The sequence below is a fragment of the Equus caballus genome, chromosome X, assembly GCF_041296265.1.
Source record: "Equus caballus isolate H_3958 breed thoroughbred chromosome X, TB-T2T, whole genome shotgun sequence".
Lineage (NCBI taxonomy): Eukaryota > Metazoa > Chordata > Mammalia > Perissodactyla > Equidae > Equus > Equus caballus.
Window position 1 is genome coordinate 68,024,554 of NC_091715.1, and position 24,434 is coordinate 68,048,987.

Here is a 24,434-nt window from a genome sequence, read left to right on the forward strand (position 1 = left end):
CAAATGCTTAAATTTTGAAATTTATGGGCGTCTGCCAGAGAAACGGGCACAATCTAAAAAGCATCTGCTTCCCCTGTTTGTGTTTTTCTTGGTGTGTTTGGAGCTCGTGCCAAAAATCTTAAGTAACAAACCTCCTCTTTATCTCCACGGTTCCAGCAGATGTCATAGTTCAGTGTTGCCAGGCGCTGTTGGGTTGCTGCCTTAGGCTTATCTAGGGGTCTAGGTGTCCTCGCCCGCGCCACTCCCCCACGTCGCGTCCCCCTTCAGCCCCCCCGCCCCCCAGCTCGGAGTGGTTTGGAGGGCGGGCAAACACGTAAAGGTTTGGGCGGTTCAGGCAAGGAATAGGGCTCGCTTATCCAAGTTCTCGCAAGGGTGGAACTTTGGGAGGGCTCAGCTCAGTTTTTCCCTGTCCCCCAAAAAGTTAATTTAGGGATCACCAAAGTACAGAAATGGGTGTGGGGCCCTGAGCTCTGCATGAAACGGTGCTTTCGGGATAAATAAGCAACACCGGGTGGAAGTGAACTGATTCCGGAAGCACTGCGGCTGAGCGCCAAATTTGAGTTCATAGTTGCAAAGTTAGTTTAAATTTGCCTGGTGATCACGCTGTGATTGGTGGGTACAGGGAGGGCAGGAACACGTCAGTTCCTGTCTCTCCGAGCCGTGGCTCTATAAAAGGTGCTGCGATTGGTGCCCCTCGGGTGCTGAGGATCCTGCATACCCCCTACGCGCAGTCGGAGGTGAGCTGCGATCGGCCACGCGAGAGGCAGCAGAAGCAGGTAGGTGACTGGTGGTACCAAGGTGGGTACTGAAGCGGGAACAATCCTGAAGCTCGTTCTAGTTGAGCAGACTTAATTAAAATCAGGACCACCATATGCCCTGGACACTCTGATTGTCCATGAACCTTGGGACTGAGATTCTGACAAAATATTTGTCCTGTTTCCACACACGCGCGCAAAAGGGCTCTCAGAAGAAGGGAGTTTTTAGGGATATTAACTCTGCTAAAGCGAAGATGGGGAAGCTGGGGGAGTAGGAATCCCACTGGGGACATGAGGGAGCGGCTGAGAGGTGGTGTGCGGTTTGGGGGGTGTCTAGGCCTGAGGGGTGGAAGAACAGCTGGCGGGGTGAGGTGGGAGGGGTGGGTGCGTGGGGGTGGTCAATGTCCGAGGGTGGAAGGCTGGCTGGCTGACTGTAGTCGGAGCAGAGGGTAGTAGCCGGGCAGGTGGACGACAGGTAGGGATGTGTATGTGAGAGGTCGATGCCTGATACTCTAGGATCGAAAGGCGAGCGAGGGGACGGGGTGGGGGGGTCGTGAGGGGAGGTGTCGAGGCCTGATTGGTGCAAGACTGGCGGCGGGGGGGAGCTCAGAGTCGGGGAGGGGTCGAGACCTGATCCTGCGAGGTTTCCTGGGGACGAGAGGCGGGAGCGGGGTGGGGGTGGGGTGGAGACGTGGGGGGGTATGAGTGGAGGTGTCAAGGCCTGATTGGTGCAAGACTGGCGGCGGGGGGGAGCTCAGAGTCGGGGAGGGGTCTAGACCTGATCCTGCGAGGTTTCCTGGGGACGAGAGGCGGGAGTGGGGTGGGGGTGGGGTGGAGACGTGGGGGGTATGAGTGGAGGTGTCAAGGCCTGATTGGTGCAAGACTGGCGGCGGGGGGGGAGCTCAGAGTCGGGGAGGGGTCGAGACCTGATCCTGCGAGGTTTCCTGGGGACGTGAGGCGGGAGCGGGGTGGGGGTGGGGTGGAGACGTGGGGGGTATGAGTGGAGGTGTCAAGGCCTGATTGGTGCAAGACTGGCGGCGGGGGGGAGCTCAGAGTCGGGGAGGGGTCTAGACCTGATCCTGCGAGGTTTCCTGGGGACGAGAGGCGGGAGTGGGGTGGGGGTGGGGTGGAGACGTGGGGGGTGTGAGTGGAGGTGTCAAGGCCTGATTGGTGCAAGACTTGGGGGAGGCAGGAGTGGGGGGAGGGATCAAGGCCTGATCCTGCGAGAGTTCCTGGGGACGAGAGGCGGGAGCAGGGGGGTGGAGCTCTGTGGGACGTCAGTGGGGGTGTTGAGACCTGATTGGTGCAAGACTGTTGGGAAGCGGGAGTTGGGGGAGCGTTCCAGGCCTGATCCTGTGAGAGTTCCAGGGGACGAGAGGTGGGAGCAGGGGGGTGGAGGTGTAGGGGGATGAGTAGAGAAGTCGAGGCCTGATTGGTGCAAGACTAGGCGGGAGTAGGGGGAGGGGTCTAGGCCTGATCCTGCGAGAGTTCCTGGGGACGAGAGGCGGGAGCAGGTGGGGTGGAGGCGTGGGGGGCGTGAGTGGAGGTGTTGAGACCTGGTTGGTGCAAGACTGGCGGGAGTGGAGGGAGGGGTCTAGGCCCGATCCTGTGGCATTTCCTGGGGACGAGAGGTGGGAGCATGAGGGGTGGAGGCGTGGGGGGCGTGAGCGGAGGTGTGGAGACCTGATTGGTGCAAGACTGGCTGAGGTGAGAGGCGGGAGTAGGAAGAGTGAAGACGTGAGGAGCGTGGAGGGCAATATAGGGGGTGGGAACCGTTTGGGGACAAGAGAGTGCTGGGCTGGGCGCCCAGTAGAGGTTAGTGCATACAAAAGCCTTATAATGGGGAGAAAATTTATTTGGGGGCTAAGAAATGAATGAATGTCCTCCTTGCACATCTCCACAACATGTCATGATCGAGGTGACTTAACATCAGGGGCCACCATGTGCTTTGGGCTTTCTGATTGATCAGCAAAGAACCTTGGTGGGGCAAGGTGGGAGAGTGGTGGTACCACTTGTCTCAAATTTTCTCTGTCCAGGAAAAGTTTGCAACAAACAAATTTAAATACTTCTCGTTTTTTTTTTTTTAAAGATTTTTATTTTTTCCTTTTTCTCCCCAAAGCCCCCCAGTACATAGTTGTGTATTCTTCGTTGTGGGTTCTTCTAGTTGTGGCATGTGGGACGCTGCCTCAGCGTGGTCTGATGAGCAGTGCCATGTCCGCGCCCAGGACTCGAACCAACGGAACACTGGGCCGCCTGCGGCGGAGCGCACAAACTTGGCCACGGGGCCAGCCCCAAAATACTTCTCGTTTTACAGAGCAAAGTTTTGGCTTTACATTAGGATGAAGAAGCTGCTCAAAGATAAATGCAGAATATAGAATGTCTAATTGGTTCTAGGTTCTAGTTTTCTCAAAAAAGTATATCTTTGTCTTGATTACAGACGCGGACATGTCCGCAGAAAAGGCTAGCCAATCGAAGATCCAGGATGATGACTGGTGAGGTTTGAAAAATTTTATTTTCTCTTAGTTTAGTCCTACTTTGTTGGCAAAACGACTTACTCAAAAAGTGTGTTTATTTCATTTAGAGTCTGCGACTTAGTTATAAAATGAGAATTATAAAAAAGAGATCTTAGAATCGTAGGAGTCCAGCCTCCTACTCAATGCACAAATCCTTTGTATAACATCTCTGTTAGTGACCAGGAGTGCACAACTCCATAAAGCAACACAATGCATTGTTGAATATGTGTAATTTCTCGAAAGTTCTTGATTCTGATGAACTTCAAATCTGTCGTTATTTCCACCCCATTGTTCATAGTGCTTCCCTCTAGAGGTCCGCGGATGAAGTATTTTTCTTCTTCATGGTAACGTGGTATTTTAAGATAGTTGTTTTATCTTCTCTAAGTCTTCTCTCTCCTGGAGCACTGCCCTGTTTTCCTCCTGCATGGATAAGCATGTAAGTGTATGATATGGCAGAAAGTAGAAACCACAGAACAGAGAGTCTGGAAATAGGCCCAAATACATATGAAAATTTAGTTCATGATAAAAAGGACATTTCAAATCAGTGGGGGAAAGATTAACAACAAATAATTTGAAGATAATTAGCTGACCATTTGGAAAAAAATAAGAATTTGGTTCTTACCTCGTCACTCCTTATACCAAAGTAAATTACACGTGGATAAAATATTTTAAAATAAAAAAATGAAACTATTAAAATGTTAGAAAACATGGGTGGATTTTGCTTCCAATAATTTTGGAGTGGGGAAGGTCTAAGTTTGACATCAAACAAAAGCATAAAAATGACAACAAACTGGAAAAATATTTGTATTATCTATGATAAAAGAATATTTTCCTTAATCTATAATGAACTTTCACCAATCAACAATTAAAAAAAGGTAAACAGGGACTGGCTGGTGGCATACTGGTTAAGGTCACCCGCTCTGCTTCCGTGGCCAAGGGGTTTGCAGGTTCAGATCCATGGTGTGGACCTACACCTTGCTCATCAAGCCATGCTGTGGCGGTGTTCCACATACAAAATGGAGGAAGATTGGCAACAGATGTTGGCTCAGGGCCAATCTTCCTCACCAAAAAAGAAGAAAAAAGTGAACAAATAGAAACTGGACAAAAGATATTAGAAGGTAGTTCTCACGGAAAAAATACAAATGGACCACAGACATTAAAATTTATTCAACTTTTGATTATATTACTTATATTTAAAGAAATGAAAAGATTTTAAGTGAGATACAATTTTTCGTATATCAGATTGTCAAGGATTGAAAAAAATTTGATAATACCCAGAGGTGGCACATTTGTAGGGAAACAGGCAATTTCATGTAGTCATGGTGGGAATATCAATTGGTGGAATCTTTATGGAGGCGATCTGGCAATATCAAAATTTGAAATGCCCATGTCCTTTGACTCAGTAATTCCACTACTAGGACTTTTACTTTTAGAACAATTTTATTTACTTTCTTTATACATATACTCACATATATGTAAGCCTCATAAACGTGGTTATATACATGCTCTTTTTATAATTCACTTTTATTTTCTCTTGATTCCTTTCTCCCTTCTCCCCTGTCCCTGCTCCCTGTAACTCATGTTCATTTAATCATATATAGACATATACAGGCTGTTTTGGCCTTTGTTCAGTTCTGTGGAAGAAGGATTTATGATTTAATTAGTAGTACACAGAGAAATACATACAAGGATGTTCATTGCAGCATTGTTTGTAATAGCGCAAGCTTGGAAGGAGCTTAAATGTCCTAAGGATGTAGTTGAATCAGTTATGGTTCATCCAAAAAATGTGATGAGCTATACGTACTGATAATAGAAAGACTACCAAGGTATATAAAATGAAAGACTGGGGCCGGCCTGGTGGCGCGGTGGTTAAGTTCACACGTTCTGCTTCGGTAGCCCGGGGTTCGCCAGTTCGGATCCCGGGTGCGGACATGGCACCGCTTGGCAAGCCATGCTGTGGCAGGCGTCCCACGTATAAAGTAGAGGAAGATGGGCACAGATGTTAGCTCGGGGCCAGTCTTCCTCAGCAAAAAGAAAAGGATTGGCGGCAGATGTTAGCTTAGGGCTAATCTTCCTCAAAAAAAAAAGACCTAAAATAAAAAACTGCAAGCCGCAGAAGAATTCATATAGCATAATACTATTTGTAAAAAAAGATATGTGCACTTATGTGCTTATGCTTAAGAGCTTTTGAGAAAAATAAATAAGATACATCATTTATCTCTGGAGAGAGGGCCTACTGGTAGAACAGGGATAAAGTATTCCTCGTTCTCACTCCTCTTTTCTGTGTTCTTTGTATCAGTCACAAAACTTCTGGTAAACATTATTTTGTGGTAGTCATTAAAATGGGGAGGCCTTAGCAAAAGAAGGCAGAAAGCAAACATTGGAAGAGATATGTCTTAAGAAGTAATAAGGGGCTGGCCTGGTGGCACAGTGGTTAAGTTCCCGTGCTCCACTTCAGTGGCCCAGGGTTTGCAGGCTTGGATCCTGGGCACGGACCTACACACCACTCATCGAGCTGTGCTGTGGTGGTATCCCACATACAAGATGGAGGAAGATTGGCACAGATGTTAGCTCAAGGCCAGTCTTCCTCACCAAAACAAAAAAAAAAGAAGTAATAAAAAGAAATGCTAACTAAAAGATTATTTACCCATTAAATTAGCAAATTTTAATCCTATTTTAGTAATGCTGCTGACATTGTAAACTGATACAACCTTTTGGAAACGATTAAGCAAATATACCAAGAGTTATAAAATTGGTCATGCTTTGAGTAATTTGACTTTTGGAAATCAATCCTAGGAAAATCCAATTTATGAAAATAATTAAATGCACAAAGATGCTTGTTGCAGCATTCAACCACAAAGTTAAAGTAATATGTGTGTGATCGGAATTGCACAGGGTAAAATCCTAGCTCTCTCATGTCCCTCAGTCTCTTGCCCCAAATAGAGTGCTCAGGGGAGGTGGTTGGCGTTAGTTCTCCTGAGAAGGAAACAGGCACTCTGGTTTATTAGTCAGCCCCTTGCAAATTTGGTTAACAGGAGTCACTCCTCTAGCATTTGATGAAGAATTGAGAAACCTGAGTTCCTGCAGCTACAGAGACGAAGACCAGATCTTGGACTTCTAGCTGGAGATCGCCCTTGAGGCTGGACAATGACCTGCCAGTCTCTCCACCCATTCTCACTGCAAGTTGGGACCATATGTGTCAGGATCTGGGCGCTGTATTTTCTTTAATGCAGACAGTATTGGTACTTTTTTGTTTGTTTTTACTTTGGGCTGATTCTGTACCTCATGCCTTCACATGAATGGTCATGTGTAATTAATTTTTTTTTTGAGGAAGATTAACCCTGAGCTATCATCTGCCACCAATCCTCCTCTTTTTGCTGAGGAAGACTGGCCCTGAGCTAACATCTGTGCCCATCTTCCTCTACTTTATATGTGGGACGCCACCACAGCATGGCTTGATAAGCAGTGCATAGGTCCGTGCCCGGGATCTGAACCAGTGACCCCTGGGCCACCGAAGCAGAGTGCATGAACTTAACTGCTATGCCACCAGGCTGGCCTGTAATTAATCTTTTAAATGGAGAAAATTATTGCTCGGTGAGATCTGGTAGGCAAAATCCTTTAAAAATGAGGTTCTGTGGGTGTGTAGGTGGGAGGGTGCAAAATAATAAAAGGGGTCCTTAGAACCACTTTTTTTTTTTCAGATTTTTTTATTTTTTTCCTTTTTCTCCCCAAAGCCCCCCGGTACATAGTTGCATATTGTTAGTTGTGGGTCAGAACCACTTTTTGAAATCCACTCATTCACCAAATATTCACTGAGGACTTTGTACTGAACAGTGTGAAACAGATATTCTTCCAAATCCTTGCATAGCTTACCATCTGGGATGGGAGAGAAAAACGTGTAGACAGGCAATTACGGTATAGCGTGATAAATGCTGTGATGGGGGGAAGTACAGTATCCTCTAGAAGGGCGACGTTATCTTGTTTAATTTTCACGATAGCCCTGTGAGATAAATGGTTCTTTACAACTAGGGCCCAAGAACTGATAAACAGAAGTCGTGAGAAGTGATGGTGGCTTATCGTGGAGGTGAATTGATTTGGATGAATATAGGATATTTTGTAGTTCATCAATTCTGAGACTTTTTCGCATGTTAACATTTCTGAAATTGGGATGCGTCATACATTTGATCGCATGTCATCATTTTGGTAGTGTTTTTCTTTTCTTAGAGGTACATGTAATAATGTCTTAGATTAGATGAAGTATACTCTAGAGGTGGAGCCAACAGGTCTTGCTGATGGATTGGATGTGGGAGGTGAGAGAAAGAGAGAAATCAAGGATGATTCCTAGGTTTTTGGTTTGCATTACTGGGTGGATGGTGGTGTCATTGACTGAGATGGGTAAGACTGGTTATAGGAACAGGATTGAGGGAAGAAATCAAGAATTCTGCGTTGGCCATGTTATGTTTTAAGTACTTAGTAAATGTCCAAGATTTCACGTGGACAGTTGGCCTTCAGTGGAGAGTTCATGGGTAGAAATACAAAATTGGGAGACATGGGGTGTAGGGATAGTAGAATGAATGATCCAGGAGGGAGGGGACAGTAATGCAGCACAGAACAGGAGATCGCAGGAATAAAATCCTTGAGAAGGCTGGAGGGGGATGAGATCCAAAGTACAAGGGAGAGCTCGGCCTTGGATAGGGCTGGGGGACACTGTGTTCCTTGTTACTGATAGAGAAGGCAGAATTGGGTGTTGTTACACGTAGGTCAATAGATTCGTTGGTGGGAGGATGAGGGAGTTCCTGTCTGATTGCTTCTATTTTCCCAGTGACTTATGAGACAAGGTCATTAACAGAGTGAAGGGAGTTTTGTCAGTTTGAAGGCAGAAGTGCTATTGAAATACATAATGCAAAGACTGGGGAACTAGTTCTTCATTGATCAATCAAAGCCTAGTTAGTACTCTCTGATGGCCTACTGACTGGTCTATTTATTTATTTATTTTTATTTATTTATTTTTTTGAGGAAGATCAACCCTGAGCTAACATCCATGCCCATCTTCCTCTACTTTACATGTGGGCTGCCTGCCACAGCATGGCTTGCTAAGCAGTGTGTAGGTCCACGCCGGGGATCCGAACCTGGAAACTCCGGGCCTTCGAAGTGGAGCACATGAACTTAACCACTACGCCACCAGGCCGCCCCCCTGACTAGTCTTTTTTAGCTCAAGATTCTTTGTTTTGTTACTACTACCACAAGACAGACATACAAAAAAATTGTATTTTAAAAATTACCATTATACTCAGTTTCAAATAATCGGATCAGAAAAGCAAATGGATCACCTAGCGGGCTGGCTAGTGTCGATGCTCAATAAATATTGAATCAGCGAATGAATGAACCACAGATGGGCTCATCATCTTTACTTATAGCATATTTATTGAGTTTCAAAAGTTACCAAGGGAATACGGGCATGTGGTAAAAATAAACTACAGAAGCATCTAAAGTAAGTGAAAATCCACCCTCACACAGACACACCCTCCCATTCTTCTGAGGTTATAATTAAGAATTTGGTGTTGGTTCTTCTAGATGTTTTTCTGTAATCATATAAAAGCATACATAATCTCTGTGGTTGATGGCACTGGTTTCAAAGGGGAGATCTTCGGATCCCTTTAAAGTTTTTGAGGGTTTTTGTTTGATATATCTTCAAAGCCTTCTAATGTCATTTCTTAGTCCTTGCACGATAGAGTCATGGTTAAGCCAACTGGCTTTTCCTAGGTGCATATATTTTCTAATAACAGTGACATTGAGCCTTGAAATACTTTCTAGAGACTTGTACTCCTGGTGGTAAATTTTACTTGGAAAAAGTCTCTAGCAAAGTCTGCCTCCTTTTGACCACCTATTTCTTCCTCAGCACTTTCCTTGGACCACTTTTCCTGTTGATTACTATCCAAACTGGAATTTGATATTTTGTCTTTAGGGATTGGAGTGGAGCTCTTTGTCGCGTAACTTTTTGTGTCATATTTCCGATCCCTTATTCCTTTTGCCTGACCTCTTAAAAAAATGTGTGTGTGTGTGTAATGCAAAAGTATGTAAGAAGATAGATGAAGTATGAATCACGTTTTAGTTTGTATATAGTGCTATTTATTGCTAATAGGTCTCAAGATAACCAAGGTCACATTTTGACCCATATCTAGGAAAGCTTACAACCAGCAACAGTTTGCTTTCCTGAAGAAAAAAATAACCCAACAACCTGAAGTCTATTACTGAGTAAGGCCAGTGTACGGTGATCAATAAATGAATAGGGGATTTAATCAAGGGGGTGAACTAACCTGTGTCTTGAAAGTGTATGATCAGTTCAGTAATGAACCTCAAGGCCAAAATAAAAGTCCTCAAGAAGTCGTTAAGGCTAATTTTTTATATATCAAACTTCCTGTTTTTTCCTTTTTCTCTCCTAAGCCCCCGGCTACATAGTTGTGTATTTTGTTAGCTGTGGGTCCTTCTTGCTGTGGCATGTGGGACGCCGCCTCAGCATGGCTTGATGAGTGGTGCCATGTCCGAGCCGAGGATCCGAACTGGTGAAACCCTGGGCCACCGAAGCGGAGCGCGGGAACTTAACCACTCGGCCACGGGGCCGGCCCCTATATGTCAAACTTTATAAATATGTAAAACCATATACATATATGTAAAACCTTACTATTATGTCTATCTTCTTTTGCACTTTTGGTATCCTCTGTGCGCTCTGTGTCACAATAACTAATGTTAAGATTACCTATGATTAGGTCCTAGACCGTAGCCCGGCTCGAGCGCTGAAGTGATGCTTCTTGCGGCGTGACTTCTCTGAGCTGGATTGTGGATCTGTGTCATGAGTAGCTGACATGGGGTATTCAGTCAGCTGCTGTCAGGTGAGCTGAAGGATCCCAGGCCGAGGCTGAATGTGCTTTGGCGTCCCCTCAGGCAGTACCGCACAGCTATAACAACAGGCCAAGCAGCCTGCCAGAGGACGGGGAAGAATGAGTGCTAGGGCCTCTGGCAAATTGTGAGGCAGAGAAGCAGAGGCCCCAACGTCATAGTTCACTGTAGGAAGCAGTTCCCACTTTGAAATCATCCTTTGATTGCTCCCCAAGAAATAGACTTCAGCGTTTGTCTGTCTACCTCGATAGCAATCGCGGTAAGTAGGTCCTCTTCAAGCAGTAAAGCCCCCAAAGATGTCCTCCTTGCTCTTTTGCCCCTTTGATTTGTAACTGTCATCTGTTTATCCTCAAGTCCTTTCTCCTGTGCCCGCTTTCTCAGCATTCGCTTTTATATCTTTAAATAGAAATAAATCACTTGGCAGAAAACAGGCTTCTCACTGATAGCTAATGAGACTCAACTACCATTCTTCCGCGCTCTTTGATTCCGCAGGAAAGACTGAGCAGCTTGTTGCTTCTAATGTTTCTTCGCCTCCCCTATTGGGATCTTAATTTCATAAGCCCTTGAAACTATTTTGCTTTTCAGAAACTCTGATCTCTTCATTTGAGATTTTTGACATTTGGTTGCTTGTGATGTGAGTAGCCTTCTTTTAACACGGGATGTGTTTTATTTTTGCAGTTACATTGTTCCTGTGGACTCGAGCAGTGATGAAGAACTGGAGCCACGTAAGTAGAGTTCACTCAAAGCCTTAATTTACATTTTAAAGTGTAATTTAACCGTGCCTTTGTAGAGGTGGCTAAAATGTGATTTGGGACATTAGGTGTAAGCTGATCTTAGATTTGTCCCCTCTTGGGTTCTCGCTAGATGGGTGAAAGGAAGTTTATTTCCCTCCTGTTAAGAGCAGAGGAAGTTCTCTGTGCTGCTTTTCTAATTTGCTTCCTTTCCCTTTTTCATTCTAGGTCTCCTTACGTTTATTTCCTGTCTCTGTCTCATGGGGGATGTAAGAGTCCCCCATAAATTTTAACCAGCTCTAACATATGGACTTTGGTTTTAGGGAGTTAAAGACATGGGTAACCAGATTTTATCATGCTTCAGATGCTTTCTGATGCTCTCTTTCTTTCTCTGATTTAGTTGTGGCCAAAGTGAGCACGCAGAAAGAGAATGTCAGGTGAGTAGGAGAATTAGTGAAATTGGATTTTTTTTAAGGAACGGTGTTCTGGGTAAGAAGATTTAAGAATAAACGTCACATTTCCTCTGTGAACACCATGTTCAGGGTCATAATGGGTGTTCGATCTCACAACCAGATTCAAGATACTAGACTCCCTTACCTAATTGGTCAGTTTCTTCTTCAAAATGTCTCTGTGAACCATCCCTTAACTTGCAGTCTCCCCTGCTCAGGCCCTTATCAGTTTTTACTCTTGTGTTAGTACAAGAGCTGTTTTAAATTTTCTATTTTATCTAGGTCATAATAGTTTATAACATTGTGACATTTCAGTTGTACGTTATTGTTTCTCAGTCATCGTATAAATGTGCCCCTTTACCCCTTATGCCCACCCCCAACCCCCTTCCCCTCTGGTAACCACTAAACTGTTCTCTTTGTCCGTGTGTTAGTTTATCTTCCACATATGAGTGAAATCATGCGGTGTTTGTCTTTCTCGGTCTGGCTTATTTTGCTTAGCATAATACTGTCAAGGACCATCCATGTTGCAAATTTTTGTCTTTGTGGCTGAGTAGTATTCCATTGCATATATATATACACACACCGGATCTTCTTTGTCCAGTCATCAGTCGATGAGCACTTGGGTTGCTTCCAAGTCTTGGCTATTGTGAATAGTGCTGCAATGAATCATAGGAGTGTGTAAGCCTCTTTGAATTGTTGATTTCAAGTTCTTTGCATAAATACCCAGTAGTGGGATAGCTGGGTCATATGGTATTTCTATTTTTAATTTTTTGAGAAATCTCTATACTGTTTTTGATAATGGCTGTACCAGTTTTCATTCCCACCAGCAGTGTATGAGAGTTCCCTTTCTCCACAACCTCTCCAATATTTGTTATATTTTGTCTTGGTGATTATAGCCGTTCTTACGGGTGTAAGGTGGTATCTTAGTGTAGTTTTGATTTGCATTTCCCTGATGATTAGTGATGTTGAACATCTTTTCATGTGCCTGTTGGCCATCTGTATGTCTTCTTTGGAAAAATGTCTGTTCAGATCTTTTGTCCATTTTTTGATCGGGTTGTTTGTTTTTTTGTTGTTGAGTTGTATGAGTTCTTTTTATATTTTGGAGATTAACCCCTTGTCACGTATATGATTTGAAAATATTTTCTCCTAGTTGGTGGGTTGTCTTTTCGTTTTGTTCCTGGTTTCCTTTGCCTTGCAGAAGCTCATTCGTCTGATGAAGTCCCACTTGTTTATTTTTTCTTTTGTTTCCCTTGCCTGAGTAGACATGGTATTTGAAAAGATCCTTCTAAGACCAATGTCAAAGAGTGTACTGCCTGTGTTTTCTTCTAGGAGGGTTATGGTTTCAGGTCTTACCTTCAAGTCTTTGATCCATTTTGAATGAATTTTTGGGTATGGAGAATGGTAATGGTCTACTTTCATTCTTTTGCATGTGGCTGTGCAGTTTTCCCAGTACCATTTATTGAAGAGGGTTTCCTTTCTCCCTTGTATGGTTTTAGCTCCTTTGTTGAGGATTAGCTGTCCCTAGATGTGTGGTTTTATTTCTGGGCTTTCAGTTCTGTTCCATTGATCTGTGTGTCTGTTTTTATGCCAGTACCATGCTGTTTTGATTACTATAGCTTTGTAGTATATTTTGAAGTCAAGGATTGTGATGCCTCCACCTTTGTTCTTTTTTCTCAGAATTGCTTTAGCTATTAGCATCTTTTGTTGCTCCATATGAATTTTAGAATTCTCTGTTCTATTTCCATGAAGAATGTCATTGGGATTCTGATTGGGATTGCATTGAATCTGTAGATTGCTTTAGGTAGTATGGACGTTTTCATTATATTTATTCTTCCAATCCATGTGCATGGAATATCTTTCCATTTCTTTATGTCAGCGTCGACTTCTTTCGATAATGTCTTAGAGTTTTCACTGTATGGGTCTTTCACCTCCTTGTTTAAATTTATTCCGAGATATTTTATTCTTTTCGTTGCGATTGTAATTGGGGTTGTATTCTTGCATTCTCTTTCTGTTTAGAATATAGAAATGCCACTGATTTTTGTAAGTTGATTTTGTATCCTGCAACTTTGCTGTAGTTGTAAATTATTGCTAATAGTTTTCCTATGGATTCTTTAGCGTTTTCTGTATATAAAATCGTGTTGTCTGCAAACAGCAAGAGTTTCACTTCTTCCTTGCCTGTTTGGATTCCTTTTATTTCTTTTTCTTGCCCAATTGCTCTGGCCAAAACCTCCAGTACTTTGTTGAATAAGAGTGGTGAGAGTGGGCACCCTTGTCTTGTTCCTGTTCTCAGAGGGATGGCTTTCAGTTTTTCCCCATTGAGTATGATGTTGGCTGTGGGTTTGTCATATACGGTGTTTATTATGTTGAGGTACTTTCCTTCTATACCCATTTTATTCAGAGTTTTTATCATAAATGACATTGGATCTTGTCAAATGCTTTCTTTGCATCTATTGAGATGATCATGTGATTTTTATTCTTCATTTTGTTAATGTGGTGTATCACATTGATTGATTTGCGGATGTTGAACCATCCCTGCATTGCTGGTATAAATCCCAGTTGATCACAGTGTATAATCTTTTTGACGTATTGCTCTATTCTGTTTGCTAATATTTTGCTGAGGATTTTTGCATGTATGTTCATCAGCGATATTGGCCTGTAGTTTTCCTTCTTTGTGTTGTCCTTGTCTGCCTTTGGGATTAGGGTGATGTTGGCCTTGTACAATGTGTTAGAAAGTGTTCCATCCTCTTTAACTTTTTGGAATATTTTGAGAAGGATAGGTATTAAATCTTCTTTGAATGTTTGGTAGAATTCTCCAGAGAAACCATCTGGTCCTGGACTTTTGTTTTTTGGGAGGTTTTGATTACTGTTTCAATCTCTTTACTTGTGATTGTTCTGTTCAGTTTCTCTATTTCTTCTTGATTCAGTTTTGGGAGGTTGTAAGAGTCTAAGAATTTAGCCATTTCTTCTAGATTGTCCCATTTGTTGGCAGGTAGTCTTTCATAGTATTCTCTTATAATCCTTTGTATTTCTGTGGTATCTGTTGTATTTCTCGTCTTTCATTTCTAATTTTATTTATTTGAGCTTTCTCTCTTTTGTTCTTAGTGAGTCTAAGAGTTTGTCAATTTTATGCATCTTCTCAAAGAACCAGCTCTTTGTTTCATTGATCCTTTCTACTGTTTTTTGGTTTCAGCTTCATTTATTTCTGCTCTAATTTTTATTATTTCCCTCCTGCTGACTTTGGGCTTTGTTTGTTCTTCTTTTTCTAATTCTGTTAGGTGTAGTGTAAGATTGCTTATTTGAAATTTTTCTGGTTTGTTAAGGTGGGCCTGTATTGCTAGAAGTTTCCCTCTTAGGACCATTATTGCTGCCTCCCGTGTGAGTTGATATGGTGTACTTTTATTTTCATTTGTCTCCAGATATTTTTTTATTTCTCCTATAATTTCTTCAATGATCCATTGGTTGTTCAGTAGCATGTTTGTTAGTCTCTACATATTTGTGGCTTTCCCAGCTTTTTTTGGGTACAAGAGGTTTTTAAGTGGACTCCTCACCCTGATCTCTTCCTCCTCTGGTCCAGTCTGCATCCCACTTCCAGATTAATCCCCTGAGGCACTGCTTTGATCATATTGATCCCCTGTTCAAATTGCTTGTCATAGGAATATCAAGCTGTTTAGCCCAGTAGGCGGAGTCCTCTGTGATCCGACCCTAATCTATCTTTCAGCATTATCTACTGCTATGCCTATTAGGGAGCCCTCTGTTTTAGCCGGGGCCAGAAGAAGAGGTGTTGTCTAGGTGCCAGACTACAGGAGGTGCGAAAAATATTACTGGAATAAATCTGAAATGTGGTGCTAGGTAACTGTGGTTTCTACATCGACTCCTTGAATTACTGTAGAAATGTGAATTGTTCGTTCCTGTTCCCTCACCAAGCCAAATAGTGCTGTCAAGGGGGAAAACTTTTTTCTAGCTAGCTCTGATTTATCTCTTGATTATTTTGCAACATGTAAGCCACCAATCCTGACGCCAATGTGTGAAACGTGACTTAAAGTTAGCAGTTGCAGTCAGCTGAAATTATAGAACCAAATAATGCGTTGTGTCAAGCTGTTTACTGGAAATGATTGGTTTTATTCTTTATACTTTTAAAGTCAAGTTTATTGAGATATGATTTACATACAGCAAAATTCACCCTTTTTAGGTGTACAGTTTGATGAATGCTGACCAATGTATATGGTAACGTAGCCCTCACCACAAAGATGCAGAGTATTTCCGTCACTGTCATTTACATTTTAAGTGGCTTATCAAGGATCATAAGAAGTATTCTTGTTTTCAGTATTATGCGTAATAAAGTCCTTATTTGATAATACATTTCAAAGTACAGTAGTTCCTCCTTATCCGCGGGATATGTTCCAAAACCCCCAGTGGATGCCTGAAACCACAGATAGTACCAAACCCCCTATATACTATGTATTTTCCTATGTATACATACCTATGCTAAAGTTTAATTTGTAAATTAGGTACAGTAAGAGATTAACAACAATAATTAATAATAAAATAGAACAATTATAACAATATGCTATAATAAAAGTTACTGTACATCTTAGCAGCCTCAGCATACAATTTTTTTCTTTCCTTATTAAGTCGAAAACTTTCAGGTTTTCACTTAAAGGAAACACTTTACAGCTTCTCTTTGGCATATCCGAATTGCTGGCATCACTACTCTTGTGCTTTCGGGCCATTATTAAATAAAATAAGGGTTGCTTGAACACAAGCACTGCGATATCGTAATAGTTGATCTGATAACCAGGATGACTACCAAGTAACTAATGGGAGGGTAGCATATACAGCAGGGACATGCTGGACAAAGGGACGATTCACGTCCAGAGCAGGACAGAGTGGGATGATGTGAGATTTCATCACATTACTCAGAACGGCGTGCAATTTAAAACTTATAAATTGCTTATTTCTGGAAGTTTCCATTTAATATTTTTGGATAACAGTTGATGTGGGTAACTGAAACTGTGGAAAGTGAAACCAAAGATAAGGGGGGACTACTGCATCCAATTTTTAAACAGAAAAAATTGGTTTCTTCCTGCTTCCACTAGATAGATGTTGAACAAATATATAAAGAAAATCCGTTTTAAGGGGCCTGCTGGGAGAGCTCGCAGATCTTGGTCTGGTCCCAGGTGGCTTCTATATATGGGATACCGTAGGAAGGGTGAATCTGGGGAGGAAGGTGATGAATTCAGTTTTGGGCATGTTGAAATTGAGAGGCCTATAGAACAGGGTTGATATTCAAAACATTTAACAACCAAAAGAGTACATACAGGGATTAGTCAGGATGGCTGCCTGACTGGTCAGAACAGATGCCATCAATAAATGGTAAGGCTATTCCTGTGCGTGCTGACTAAAAATTGGCCCTACCCACAGGATATCCAAGAAGGAAGCTGAAGCTGTGGAGCTAGAAATTGGAAGAAAGTTGGGCTGAATATAATGGATTGGGCTGGCAGATAGATAATGCTTATCCAACCCTTAGGAGTTGATTGGATCGGTATGAAAGGGCTGGGGATAAGCCCTGGGAATGAGTTGAGAAAGAGAAGTGAGTGAGAAGGAATGGATGGAAAGGTGAGAAAAGAACCCAAACAGACCATTATCCTGGAAATCAAGAAAATAATTTTAAGGATAGAGTGGTCAATAGGACAGCAAAGGCCCATCAACTTGGCAGCTTACAAGTGGTGAATATGGTGGAAATGGGTTAATGGATTTGCGTCTGTAACAGGTGCAGACAAGTCCTCTGTTTTTAATAGTTTTCTCTCATTACAAAGGTATATCAGACTTATTGTACGCTGTTTGGAAAATACAGAAAGGTGGCAAATTTCAACCTTCTGGAACCTCTGACCCAAATACTAGGGCTGGCCGAGAATGAGGGCCCTAGAGGGGTGTTCACCACTGGCACCCTGCATGGCACAGCAGTACTGCTGAGTTTGACTCCTGCCAGAGTGGTCTGTCAATTAGAGAGGGTGGTGCTGGCTTCAGGCTGCAAAGAGTGGTGCCGAGGAGAAACCTCCCTGCCCTAAGGCTGCCTCGCTCCATCTGTGGCCTCTACACTTCCCAGGCAGCCGGATCTCAACGTTGATAAAGAAAAATGGCAATTGACTAGACGTTTCCCAAATCAGTTTCCCCCCTGCACCCAACTGTTTGATTACATATCCTCTGACTGTCCATTTCACTCTCAGTACTTGACAGATACCTCCGTTTGAAAGTATTGAAACAGATGGAAAGATTCAGTAGAAAGGTGGGAAATCAGAAATAACGATTTAGTAGTTCCCAAGAAGGGGGCCAGAGTTACTGCAGGAGACAAAGCAACAAAGCATTTCTAAGTGATCATGTACGTTATAGAAAAGGAAGAAAATGCCAGGAAAAGAAGAATGTTGCATTCATGTCTCTCTTTTGTTTTTCCGTCTCATCACTCAGCTACGTGGTGATTGACTCAGATTCGGAGGATGAATACTTCCCTGAGGAAAAGAGAGCTAAGATGTCTGAAATAAGTAGCAAAGGCAAGTATACTACTAACTGACAGAAGCGGCTGAGCTCTGCAGCCTCATCACACACAGTCATTTCAGGATAAGAGCCCACAAACGTTCTATGCTGTCTCTTAATAGTGGGTGCCACCACTTCTTTCCTCATAGGGGCTGCATGTGGATGTGCTGGATTCCCGACACTGCCTGGTAAATCTCCTAACCCGGCAGCAACTGTTCCTGCTGCCTTAGACCGTGGGCGGCCCCCTCAGCAGAGTTCTTTCCTAGCTAGCAGCACATCGAGGGAGCAGAGGGAAGAAAGTCAAGAACTGAGACTGCGAAGTGTGCAGGCTGCTCTCCCCCTTCCGCTCTTTTCCTCCTCCTCTATGTGTGGGAGTGACAAAGGGGGAAAGAGGAGTAAGAGGCACGGGCTCATTCTTTCCAGCCTGATGGAGAGAGACTTGGGTGGGTGATGGTTGTGGGCCGGCAGGCAGTGGCTTCTCAGGGAAATCCTTGCTTTCTCCATCTAGCTGTTTGTCTTTGCCTTTCGCTACTCCCTTTATAGTGTCTAGAGAGCCCTGTTTTCCTTAGGACCTGTTGCCCACAGCAGATCCTTGCCTCTGTGGATGCAGAGGCCCTTTTAATCTTTCGGGAGGTGTGGAGCTCTACTCGAAGTTCAGAACCTGCTCAGTGGGTGTGAAACATAGGAAGACTGGGAGTTTCTTAAGCATCAGCGATGGTGTTTTATTGATCTTTGTTCGCTTGGTACCAGGTATAGGACATGGTACATTGGCACCTAGTTAACGTACTGGCACCCTTAAAATACTGGCTACTTTGATAACTACCCAAGAGCTACTGTTGGCCAGAGTTTCCTAGCTAACCTGGGATATCACAGCAGAGAAAGGAGAGGTGGCTTGGAACCCCAGTCTCCTACTGTTTCACCACCTGTCCCCTCTAATTTCTTTTCTCCCTCCTTCTCTCTAGCTCTGAGTGGATTGCCTGAGCAGGACAGAGGTCCAGGTGCAGAGTGGGGTGTATGACATGACAAGCGACCACAATGCAGAGGGAGCCCCCAAGGGAGGTAGCTTTAGAGTAGGGCATGAACGACAGAGCAGGAACCAATGCATCACTATAGGCCACCTGTTGCTGACTCCTTGAATCAGAAGATCCGTAGTCTTTTGAGGATGAACTTTCAACTAAGGCCGCTCTTCCCTCTCTGACTGGTGGACTCTAACTGTGGGCGTCCATCCAAATAGGGGAGGGATGAAGAATGCTCTGGCAGGACTGGCTTTGTACGTTTCTTTACTGTTCTCCACACACCATTTCTTTTGTTATTGTAATGAATTTACGTAATTTTACAGAAAAAACGGCCCCCAGAGCTTTAACACATGCTTCCAACTTTGCCTCTAACCTTGGCAATGTAGTGTGTCCCCCTTTTTTTTAAATTTCAGCTACAGGTGGGAAGTCTTTAAATTTTCTAGGAAAGATGACTTTTTATCATAGGAACACCCACTCCTTTCTCTTTCTTTATTGCATATCTGAAGTTCTTTGATAATTAATTCAAATAATAGATGAGACCTTCAAAATATATTATCCCAAATCTGCAATTTTAGGATAAAGAGTTTTTGCACCATAAATATATTTTCACATCTTGACTGTGCTGTGGTTTGTATTTTTTACATCCAGAATCATAGAAACCTAGAAGTTGGGCTCTGAACAGACTCCAGAGAGCATGTGGTCTTAGACACGCTGCCCCTTATTTCCAGATGAAGAGACCCTCAGTGAGGGCGATGACATTCCAGATGTTCCCAAGGCCTCTCAGTGCTGACATGGGGACTGAACTCCTCACTCTTACGTCAGTGGTTCTGAGAGCTTTGCACTTATGGACTAGGTAGAAAATTAAATTTTGGTGGCTAACAGAGAGTTGCCAATTTTTGTCTAATGATGAAAGTAAATTGTAATTACCATCTACTATTACCATAACTTCTTAAAGTGCACCAAAAGTTTAGTGAGGACATAATCTCAAAATAAAGGACAGTCCTTTAAATCATAAAAATTGAACTTGCTGGGAAGAAACCTCACTTTATTATTCTCATTTCTTTTATTTTTCTGTGGACCAGTGAAAATATACAAGTCTGCAGACCTGTGCTTGGGAAGCACTGAGCACCTTCACTGTGCCGCTGCTTGGAGAATGTAACTTGAAAATTGCCACTGGACTTGGATTGATGTTTTGTCTGTCACTGTCCTCAGTAAAATGAAAAAATAATAGAGGGAAAACAATCAAAAATAACTGATTCTTAACTGTGATTCATAATGTCAGTTCCTGGCTTGTTTAATTGTGCTCAATAGTCTGAAGTTGGATGTATAAGGGGGCTGGAGGAAGTATATTTATATGTGATTGTGTCTCTTAAATTTCAGATGAGATTCTGGAAGTGCTGCCTGATACTGGCGAACAGCCCAGCAGCAAGGAGCCAGCGATACTTGTTATTGATGATGATGATAGTATTGAGGTGCAGAGCCCTATCATAATAGAAGACGATTCGTGTGATCAGGCCCAAATTTCCTCAAATGAAAAAGAGATGGATGGGTTTGCTGTCTCCCAGTGCAATTCATCTGGTGGTGTTGGTGAGCAGAATCTTGGTGAAAATCTCTGCCAATCAACGAGTGATCCTGAGGCTAACCTAGAGATTGAAGGTGGAAAATTGTCAGCTGATGAAGAGCCTGTGTTTGTGATGGAACAACCAAGGAAAAGGAAAGATAAAACCAAAAATGTATCTGTGACACCTGGTAAGCCAATCAAACCAAGTACACCTGTCCCACCGTGCATGCCAGCCATGCCCTTTCCCCTGGATATGTCTGTCTTGTCAGGTCTGCCTGTCCTGCCTATCAGCTCTGTGGCATTTCAGCAGCTTCCCGGTGGCCAAGGAAGGCAGCCATCCCAGTGAAAAGGGTCTTTCTGGGGATGGGAGGTGGGGGGCTGCCTGTGTCTTAGTATTCACCATTCCATCCACCTTGCTCCCTGCACTTCTTGTCCTGAAGATATCCCATTTTCCTTAGGACCCGGCCAGCGGTCACTTCTCTAAGAAGCTGTAAGTCAAAGTTGCTCCTCCCTCCTGGGTTCCCAAGGTTCCTGGACCCTGTCTCTACCAAAGTACTTACATATCTGTGTTACAATGTGTTTCTGAATCTGTCCTCCCAGTAGATGGGGAGCCTCTTGATGGGAAGACTCGTACTTGTCTTTTAGTCTCTTCCAGGATGTGGCTGGTGTTTGGCACTTATTAGATGTTTAATAGCTTTTTAAAATAGATGAATGATTGACACTACTGACACATGTCTCTGGCTAGAGCAGCCGGCAGTATGGGTGCTGGACAAAGGTGGAAAGATTTGGCTTGCTTAGTGGGGGAAGGTGCTGCCTAGGATATGAGCCACTTTCCTCAGAGCATGTGTGTGAGCTATGCCATACCAGTCCTTATACTGCGCGTGCCGCAGTTGCCCCCACAGTCTAACCTCTGATGGCATGCTCATGTAACCTACGCAGTCCTCCGTGCCTACGACAGAATCCTACCCAGCTTACTCTGCTGGCAGCTGGGACGCACAGAGGTAAAACCTTTCACGCTGCCTGATGGAGCAGTATGCAGGCTGCAGACAGTTTCCATTTATGGGTGTTGCTCTGGGCTTGGCTATGGGGGCTCCTCCTGGGTTTAGCTTTCTGCAAGTTGCTTGATGGTACCAATTTTCACGGTACAAATGAACTGTTATCTTTTCAGCTGTTAGCAAACAAAAAAGGTGTGGGCCTTCAAAGAAGAGACCCAGCACAGCAAAATTTGAAGAATGTGGAACTGGGTATGTACTGCTCATGTTCAACTGAACGGAAGTTGATTGCACGATTGTCACATGTTAAGCAGTCCACTGGGAACGTGGGAGTGTCTTCAAGGGGATGAAGGAGTCTGGTGGGGGAGGGGGACAAGGTTTCCATCCCTGAATCGAGAGGGCAGAAGCAGGAGGCAGGGGCGGCGGAGGCGCCCCACTGCTCCCCCTCCCGGCCCCGGCAGAGGCGGTGTGGGCGCTCTGCAAAAATCCCTGCAGGGCTGACGGGAGCCCTTTTGCCCCTAGCAGCTCTGGCCTCTGAGGTTTCCTTTGTCCTTAAGTTCAGATTAAAGAATGACGTGTAGCCAAACAAGATATTTTTTTTCAGGCTAGATACAGCCTCATGGCCACCGGTTTGCACTAAGCCAGAGCAAACGCAGTGAAATGGTGAGAAGGCAGAGCCAACGTGCTGCTCCAAAGCGCTGGAATTGGAGGGAGGGCAGCCAAGACTGTCTGCCAGGTTTTTCTTGTGCTTTCAATGAACCTGTTACTCTTACTACTTGTATACGCTCTTGTGAACTTTCCAAGCTGTATTAAACATTGGAGTGAAATAGATTGCTTGTAGTTCCTTTATTTTTATTGAACTATATATAATTGATACTGAAAACAGCAGGTCATTTAGACCAAAGACATACTAATACTTTAAGGAAGCAAAGAAACTAATACGTTTTCTCATTTAGATTCCAGGAACTTCTCACTTTTTCCCTTAAAATATTATGTAGTAAGCATAATTTTCTTTCTTTGTTTTTACTTGCGTTCAGGAGTAGTATATACTTACGTCTTAATTATCTTAGAAGAGAAGGCATATATTTGAAGGGCTGTATGTTTATTTTTTACTTGTATTTTGAGACAATAAATGCATCTTAAGGGGAGAGGAAGAATGATGTGTCAGGCTTTGGGGCCACGGAGCAACTTGGGCCTGAGCAGAGGCTCTGTTTCTGCACTTCTCGCTGGGTGAGCGAGCCGACAGCAGTTTGGCGTGTTCTCTGCTAGATGGATCCCCTTTCAGCAGAGTTTCTTCTCTGGATACCTAGATACACGTTTAAGCTGCTTTGCCTATAGGGACATGTGTCTTGGGTAGCTCCCAGGTTGCTTTGCTAGAGAGTGTGACACAGAAAGGAAGAGGCTGCCCCTTTGTGTCTTTGTCCTCTTCACCAGCCAGAGGAGGCCAGTCTGTTTGGACCCATCACTGTTGCCGTGGTACTTCCTGTTTCGGTCTGTCGGCTCCTGCTGTGCCTAGCATTGTTCCTGTGGAGGCTGTGTGCTGGTCATGGCGTCTGATGTGCCCATTGGGGTCTTGTTGCTTCCTCTGATGTGGAGGTGCTCAGCCTGCAGTCAAATAGCACAGACATTGAGGTGAAAGTATGCTAAGCGATGAGGCCTGCTTGACTGTGAGCACAAATGCACACAGGGGTCATGTTCTCTGCTGAGATTTGCAGATGGTTTGAGTTTTCATCTGTCACCTTTTCTGATGCAATTTTGCTTTCAGAACTAAGTAATTTGAGGCCGAAATGTTCGTCACCTGTATCAGGCTTTGGGACGAAGACCCTTTAGCTGCCTTTGTCTTATCTGGTACTTTTCCCCCTCTCCCCACCCCAGCCACCTCACATAGGGTTTATTTTGTGGCTTAAGGGTTAATGAGTGTCCTGGCAAAACCTCAGTCTCAGGAGTTCTGTTAAGTCAGAAATTCATTTCCCTGTGTTTGCTCCTGTTTTTTCGTTTTGTGTTCTTTTGTTTTGTTTTGTTTTGTTTTCGAGGAAGATTAGCCCTGAGCTAACATCTGCTGCCAATCCTCTTTTTGCTGAGGAAGCCTGGCCCTGAGCTAACATCCATGCCCATCTTCCTCTACTTTATACGTGGGACGCCTGCCACAGCATGGCTTGCCAAGCGGTGCCATGTCCTCACCCGGGATCCGAACCGGTGAACCCCGGGCCGCCGAGGTAGAACGTGCGCACTTAACCGCTGCGTGCCTGGGCCAGTTTTATCTTTCCAGCTCTGTGGGCTCATCTCTTTGGATTTGTGGATTGTTCTAGCCAAGATAAAAATGTTTCAGTTTAAACAAATAGTTATTGTCAGTGTGAGTCCTTTATGTGCTCAGCACTATTCTTTGTGCATTTGAGTTAGACCTTGACAGATGGGGCAGTAATAGTGGTCTAAAGCAAAGGCTGTGAGATTCAGTGTCTCTGTGAACTTTGGGTGAGTCACTCAACCTCTAAGCTTCAGTTTCCTCGTCTGCACACTGGACATCATAAAGATAGGAATAGCTTCTTTGGAGTGTGGTGGTGCGCATTAAATATGATAATGCAAAAGGAAGTTCTTTGCGAATGATGGAGCGCTACCCAGATGGTGCTTCTCAGTAGAGGTGGAGATGTGCTCATTCTTGGCCATGGCAGATGGGTTGTGCCGAGGCGTGAATGAACCGGGGGGAATCACAGTTGGTGGCCAGGGAACGTTTAGGTTGCCCACTTTGGCTAGAGAGGAAATGGCAGCTGGAAATAGAGGTCGGGACCAGGTTGACCTGGGCCTTGAATGCCAGGCCAAGGAGTCAGTGAAAAGCCAGAGAGGGGCGTAAGTGGAACATGACCTAGGAAAATTAATCTGGAATCGTGTGTGTGGTTGGATTAGAATAAAAAGATCCCGGAGGTAAGGAACAGAGTTAGAGGGATGCTGTGGTATCAAAGCAGAAAAGGGAGGCCAGGAACTTGACAGAGGG

At 43.9% G+C, this 24,434-nt stretch overlaps 1 protein-coding gene across 4 annotated transcripts in view; it reads left to right on the forward strand.

Moving 5' to 3' along the window:
- Positions 1–192: 192 nt before the first annotated feature.
- The window catches only part of GCNA (germ cell nuclear acidic peptidase), a 28,539-nt gene continuing 4,297 nt past the window's right edge, over positions 193–24,434 (forward strand). The window contains exons 1-9 of one of the 4 annotated variants that reach the window (XM_070258803.1): positions 683–776; positions 3,193–3,247; positions 3,567–3,612; positions 10,036–10,158; positions 10,844–10,890; positions 11,297–11,333; positions 17,811–17,893; positions 20,273–20,641; positions 21,622–21,697. In XM_070258803.1, the coding sequence (XP_070114904.1) occupies positions 17,872–17,893; positions 20,273–20,641; positions 21,622–21,697 (467 nt within the window). In that variant the 5' untranslated portion in view covers positions 683–776; positions 3,193–3,247; positions 3,567–3,612; ... (2 more) ...; positions 11,297–11,333; positions 17,811–17,871. Of the gene's footprint in view, positions 777–3,192; positions 3,248–3,566; positions 3,613–10,035; positions 10,159–10,843; positions 10,891–11,296; positions 11,334–17,810; positions 17,894–20,272; positions 20,642–21,621; positions 21,698–24,434 lie in introns of all 4 variants that reach the window. The other 3 variants (XM_014728961.3, XM_023633542.2, XM_014728960.3) reach the window with 3 other exon arrangements.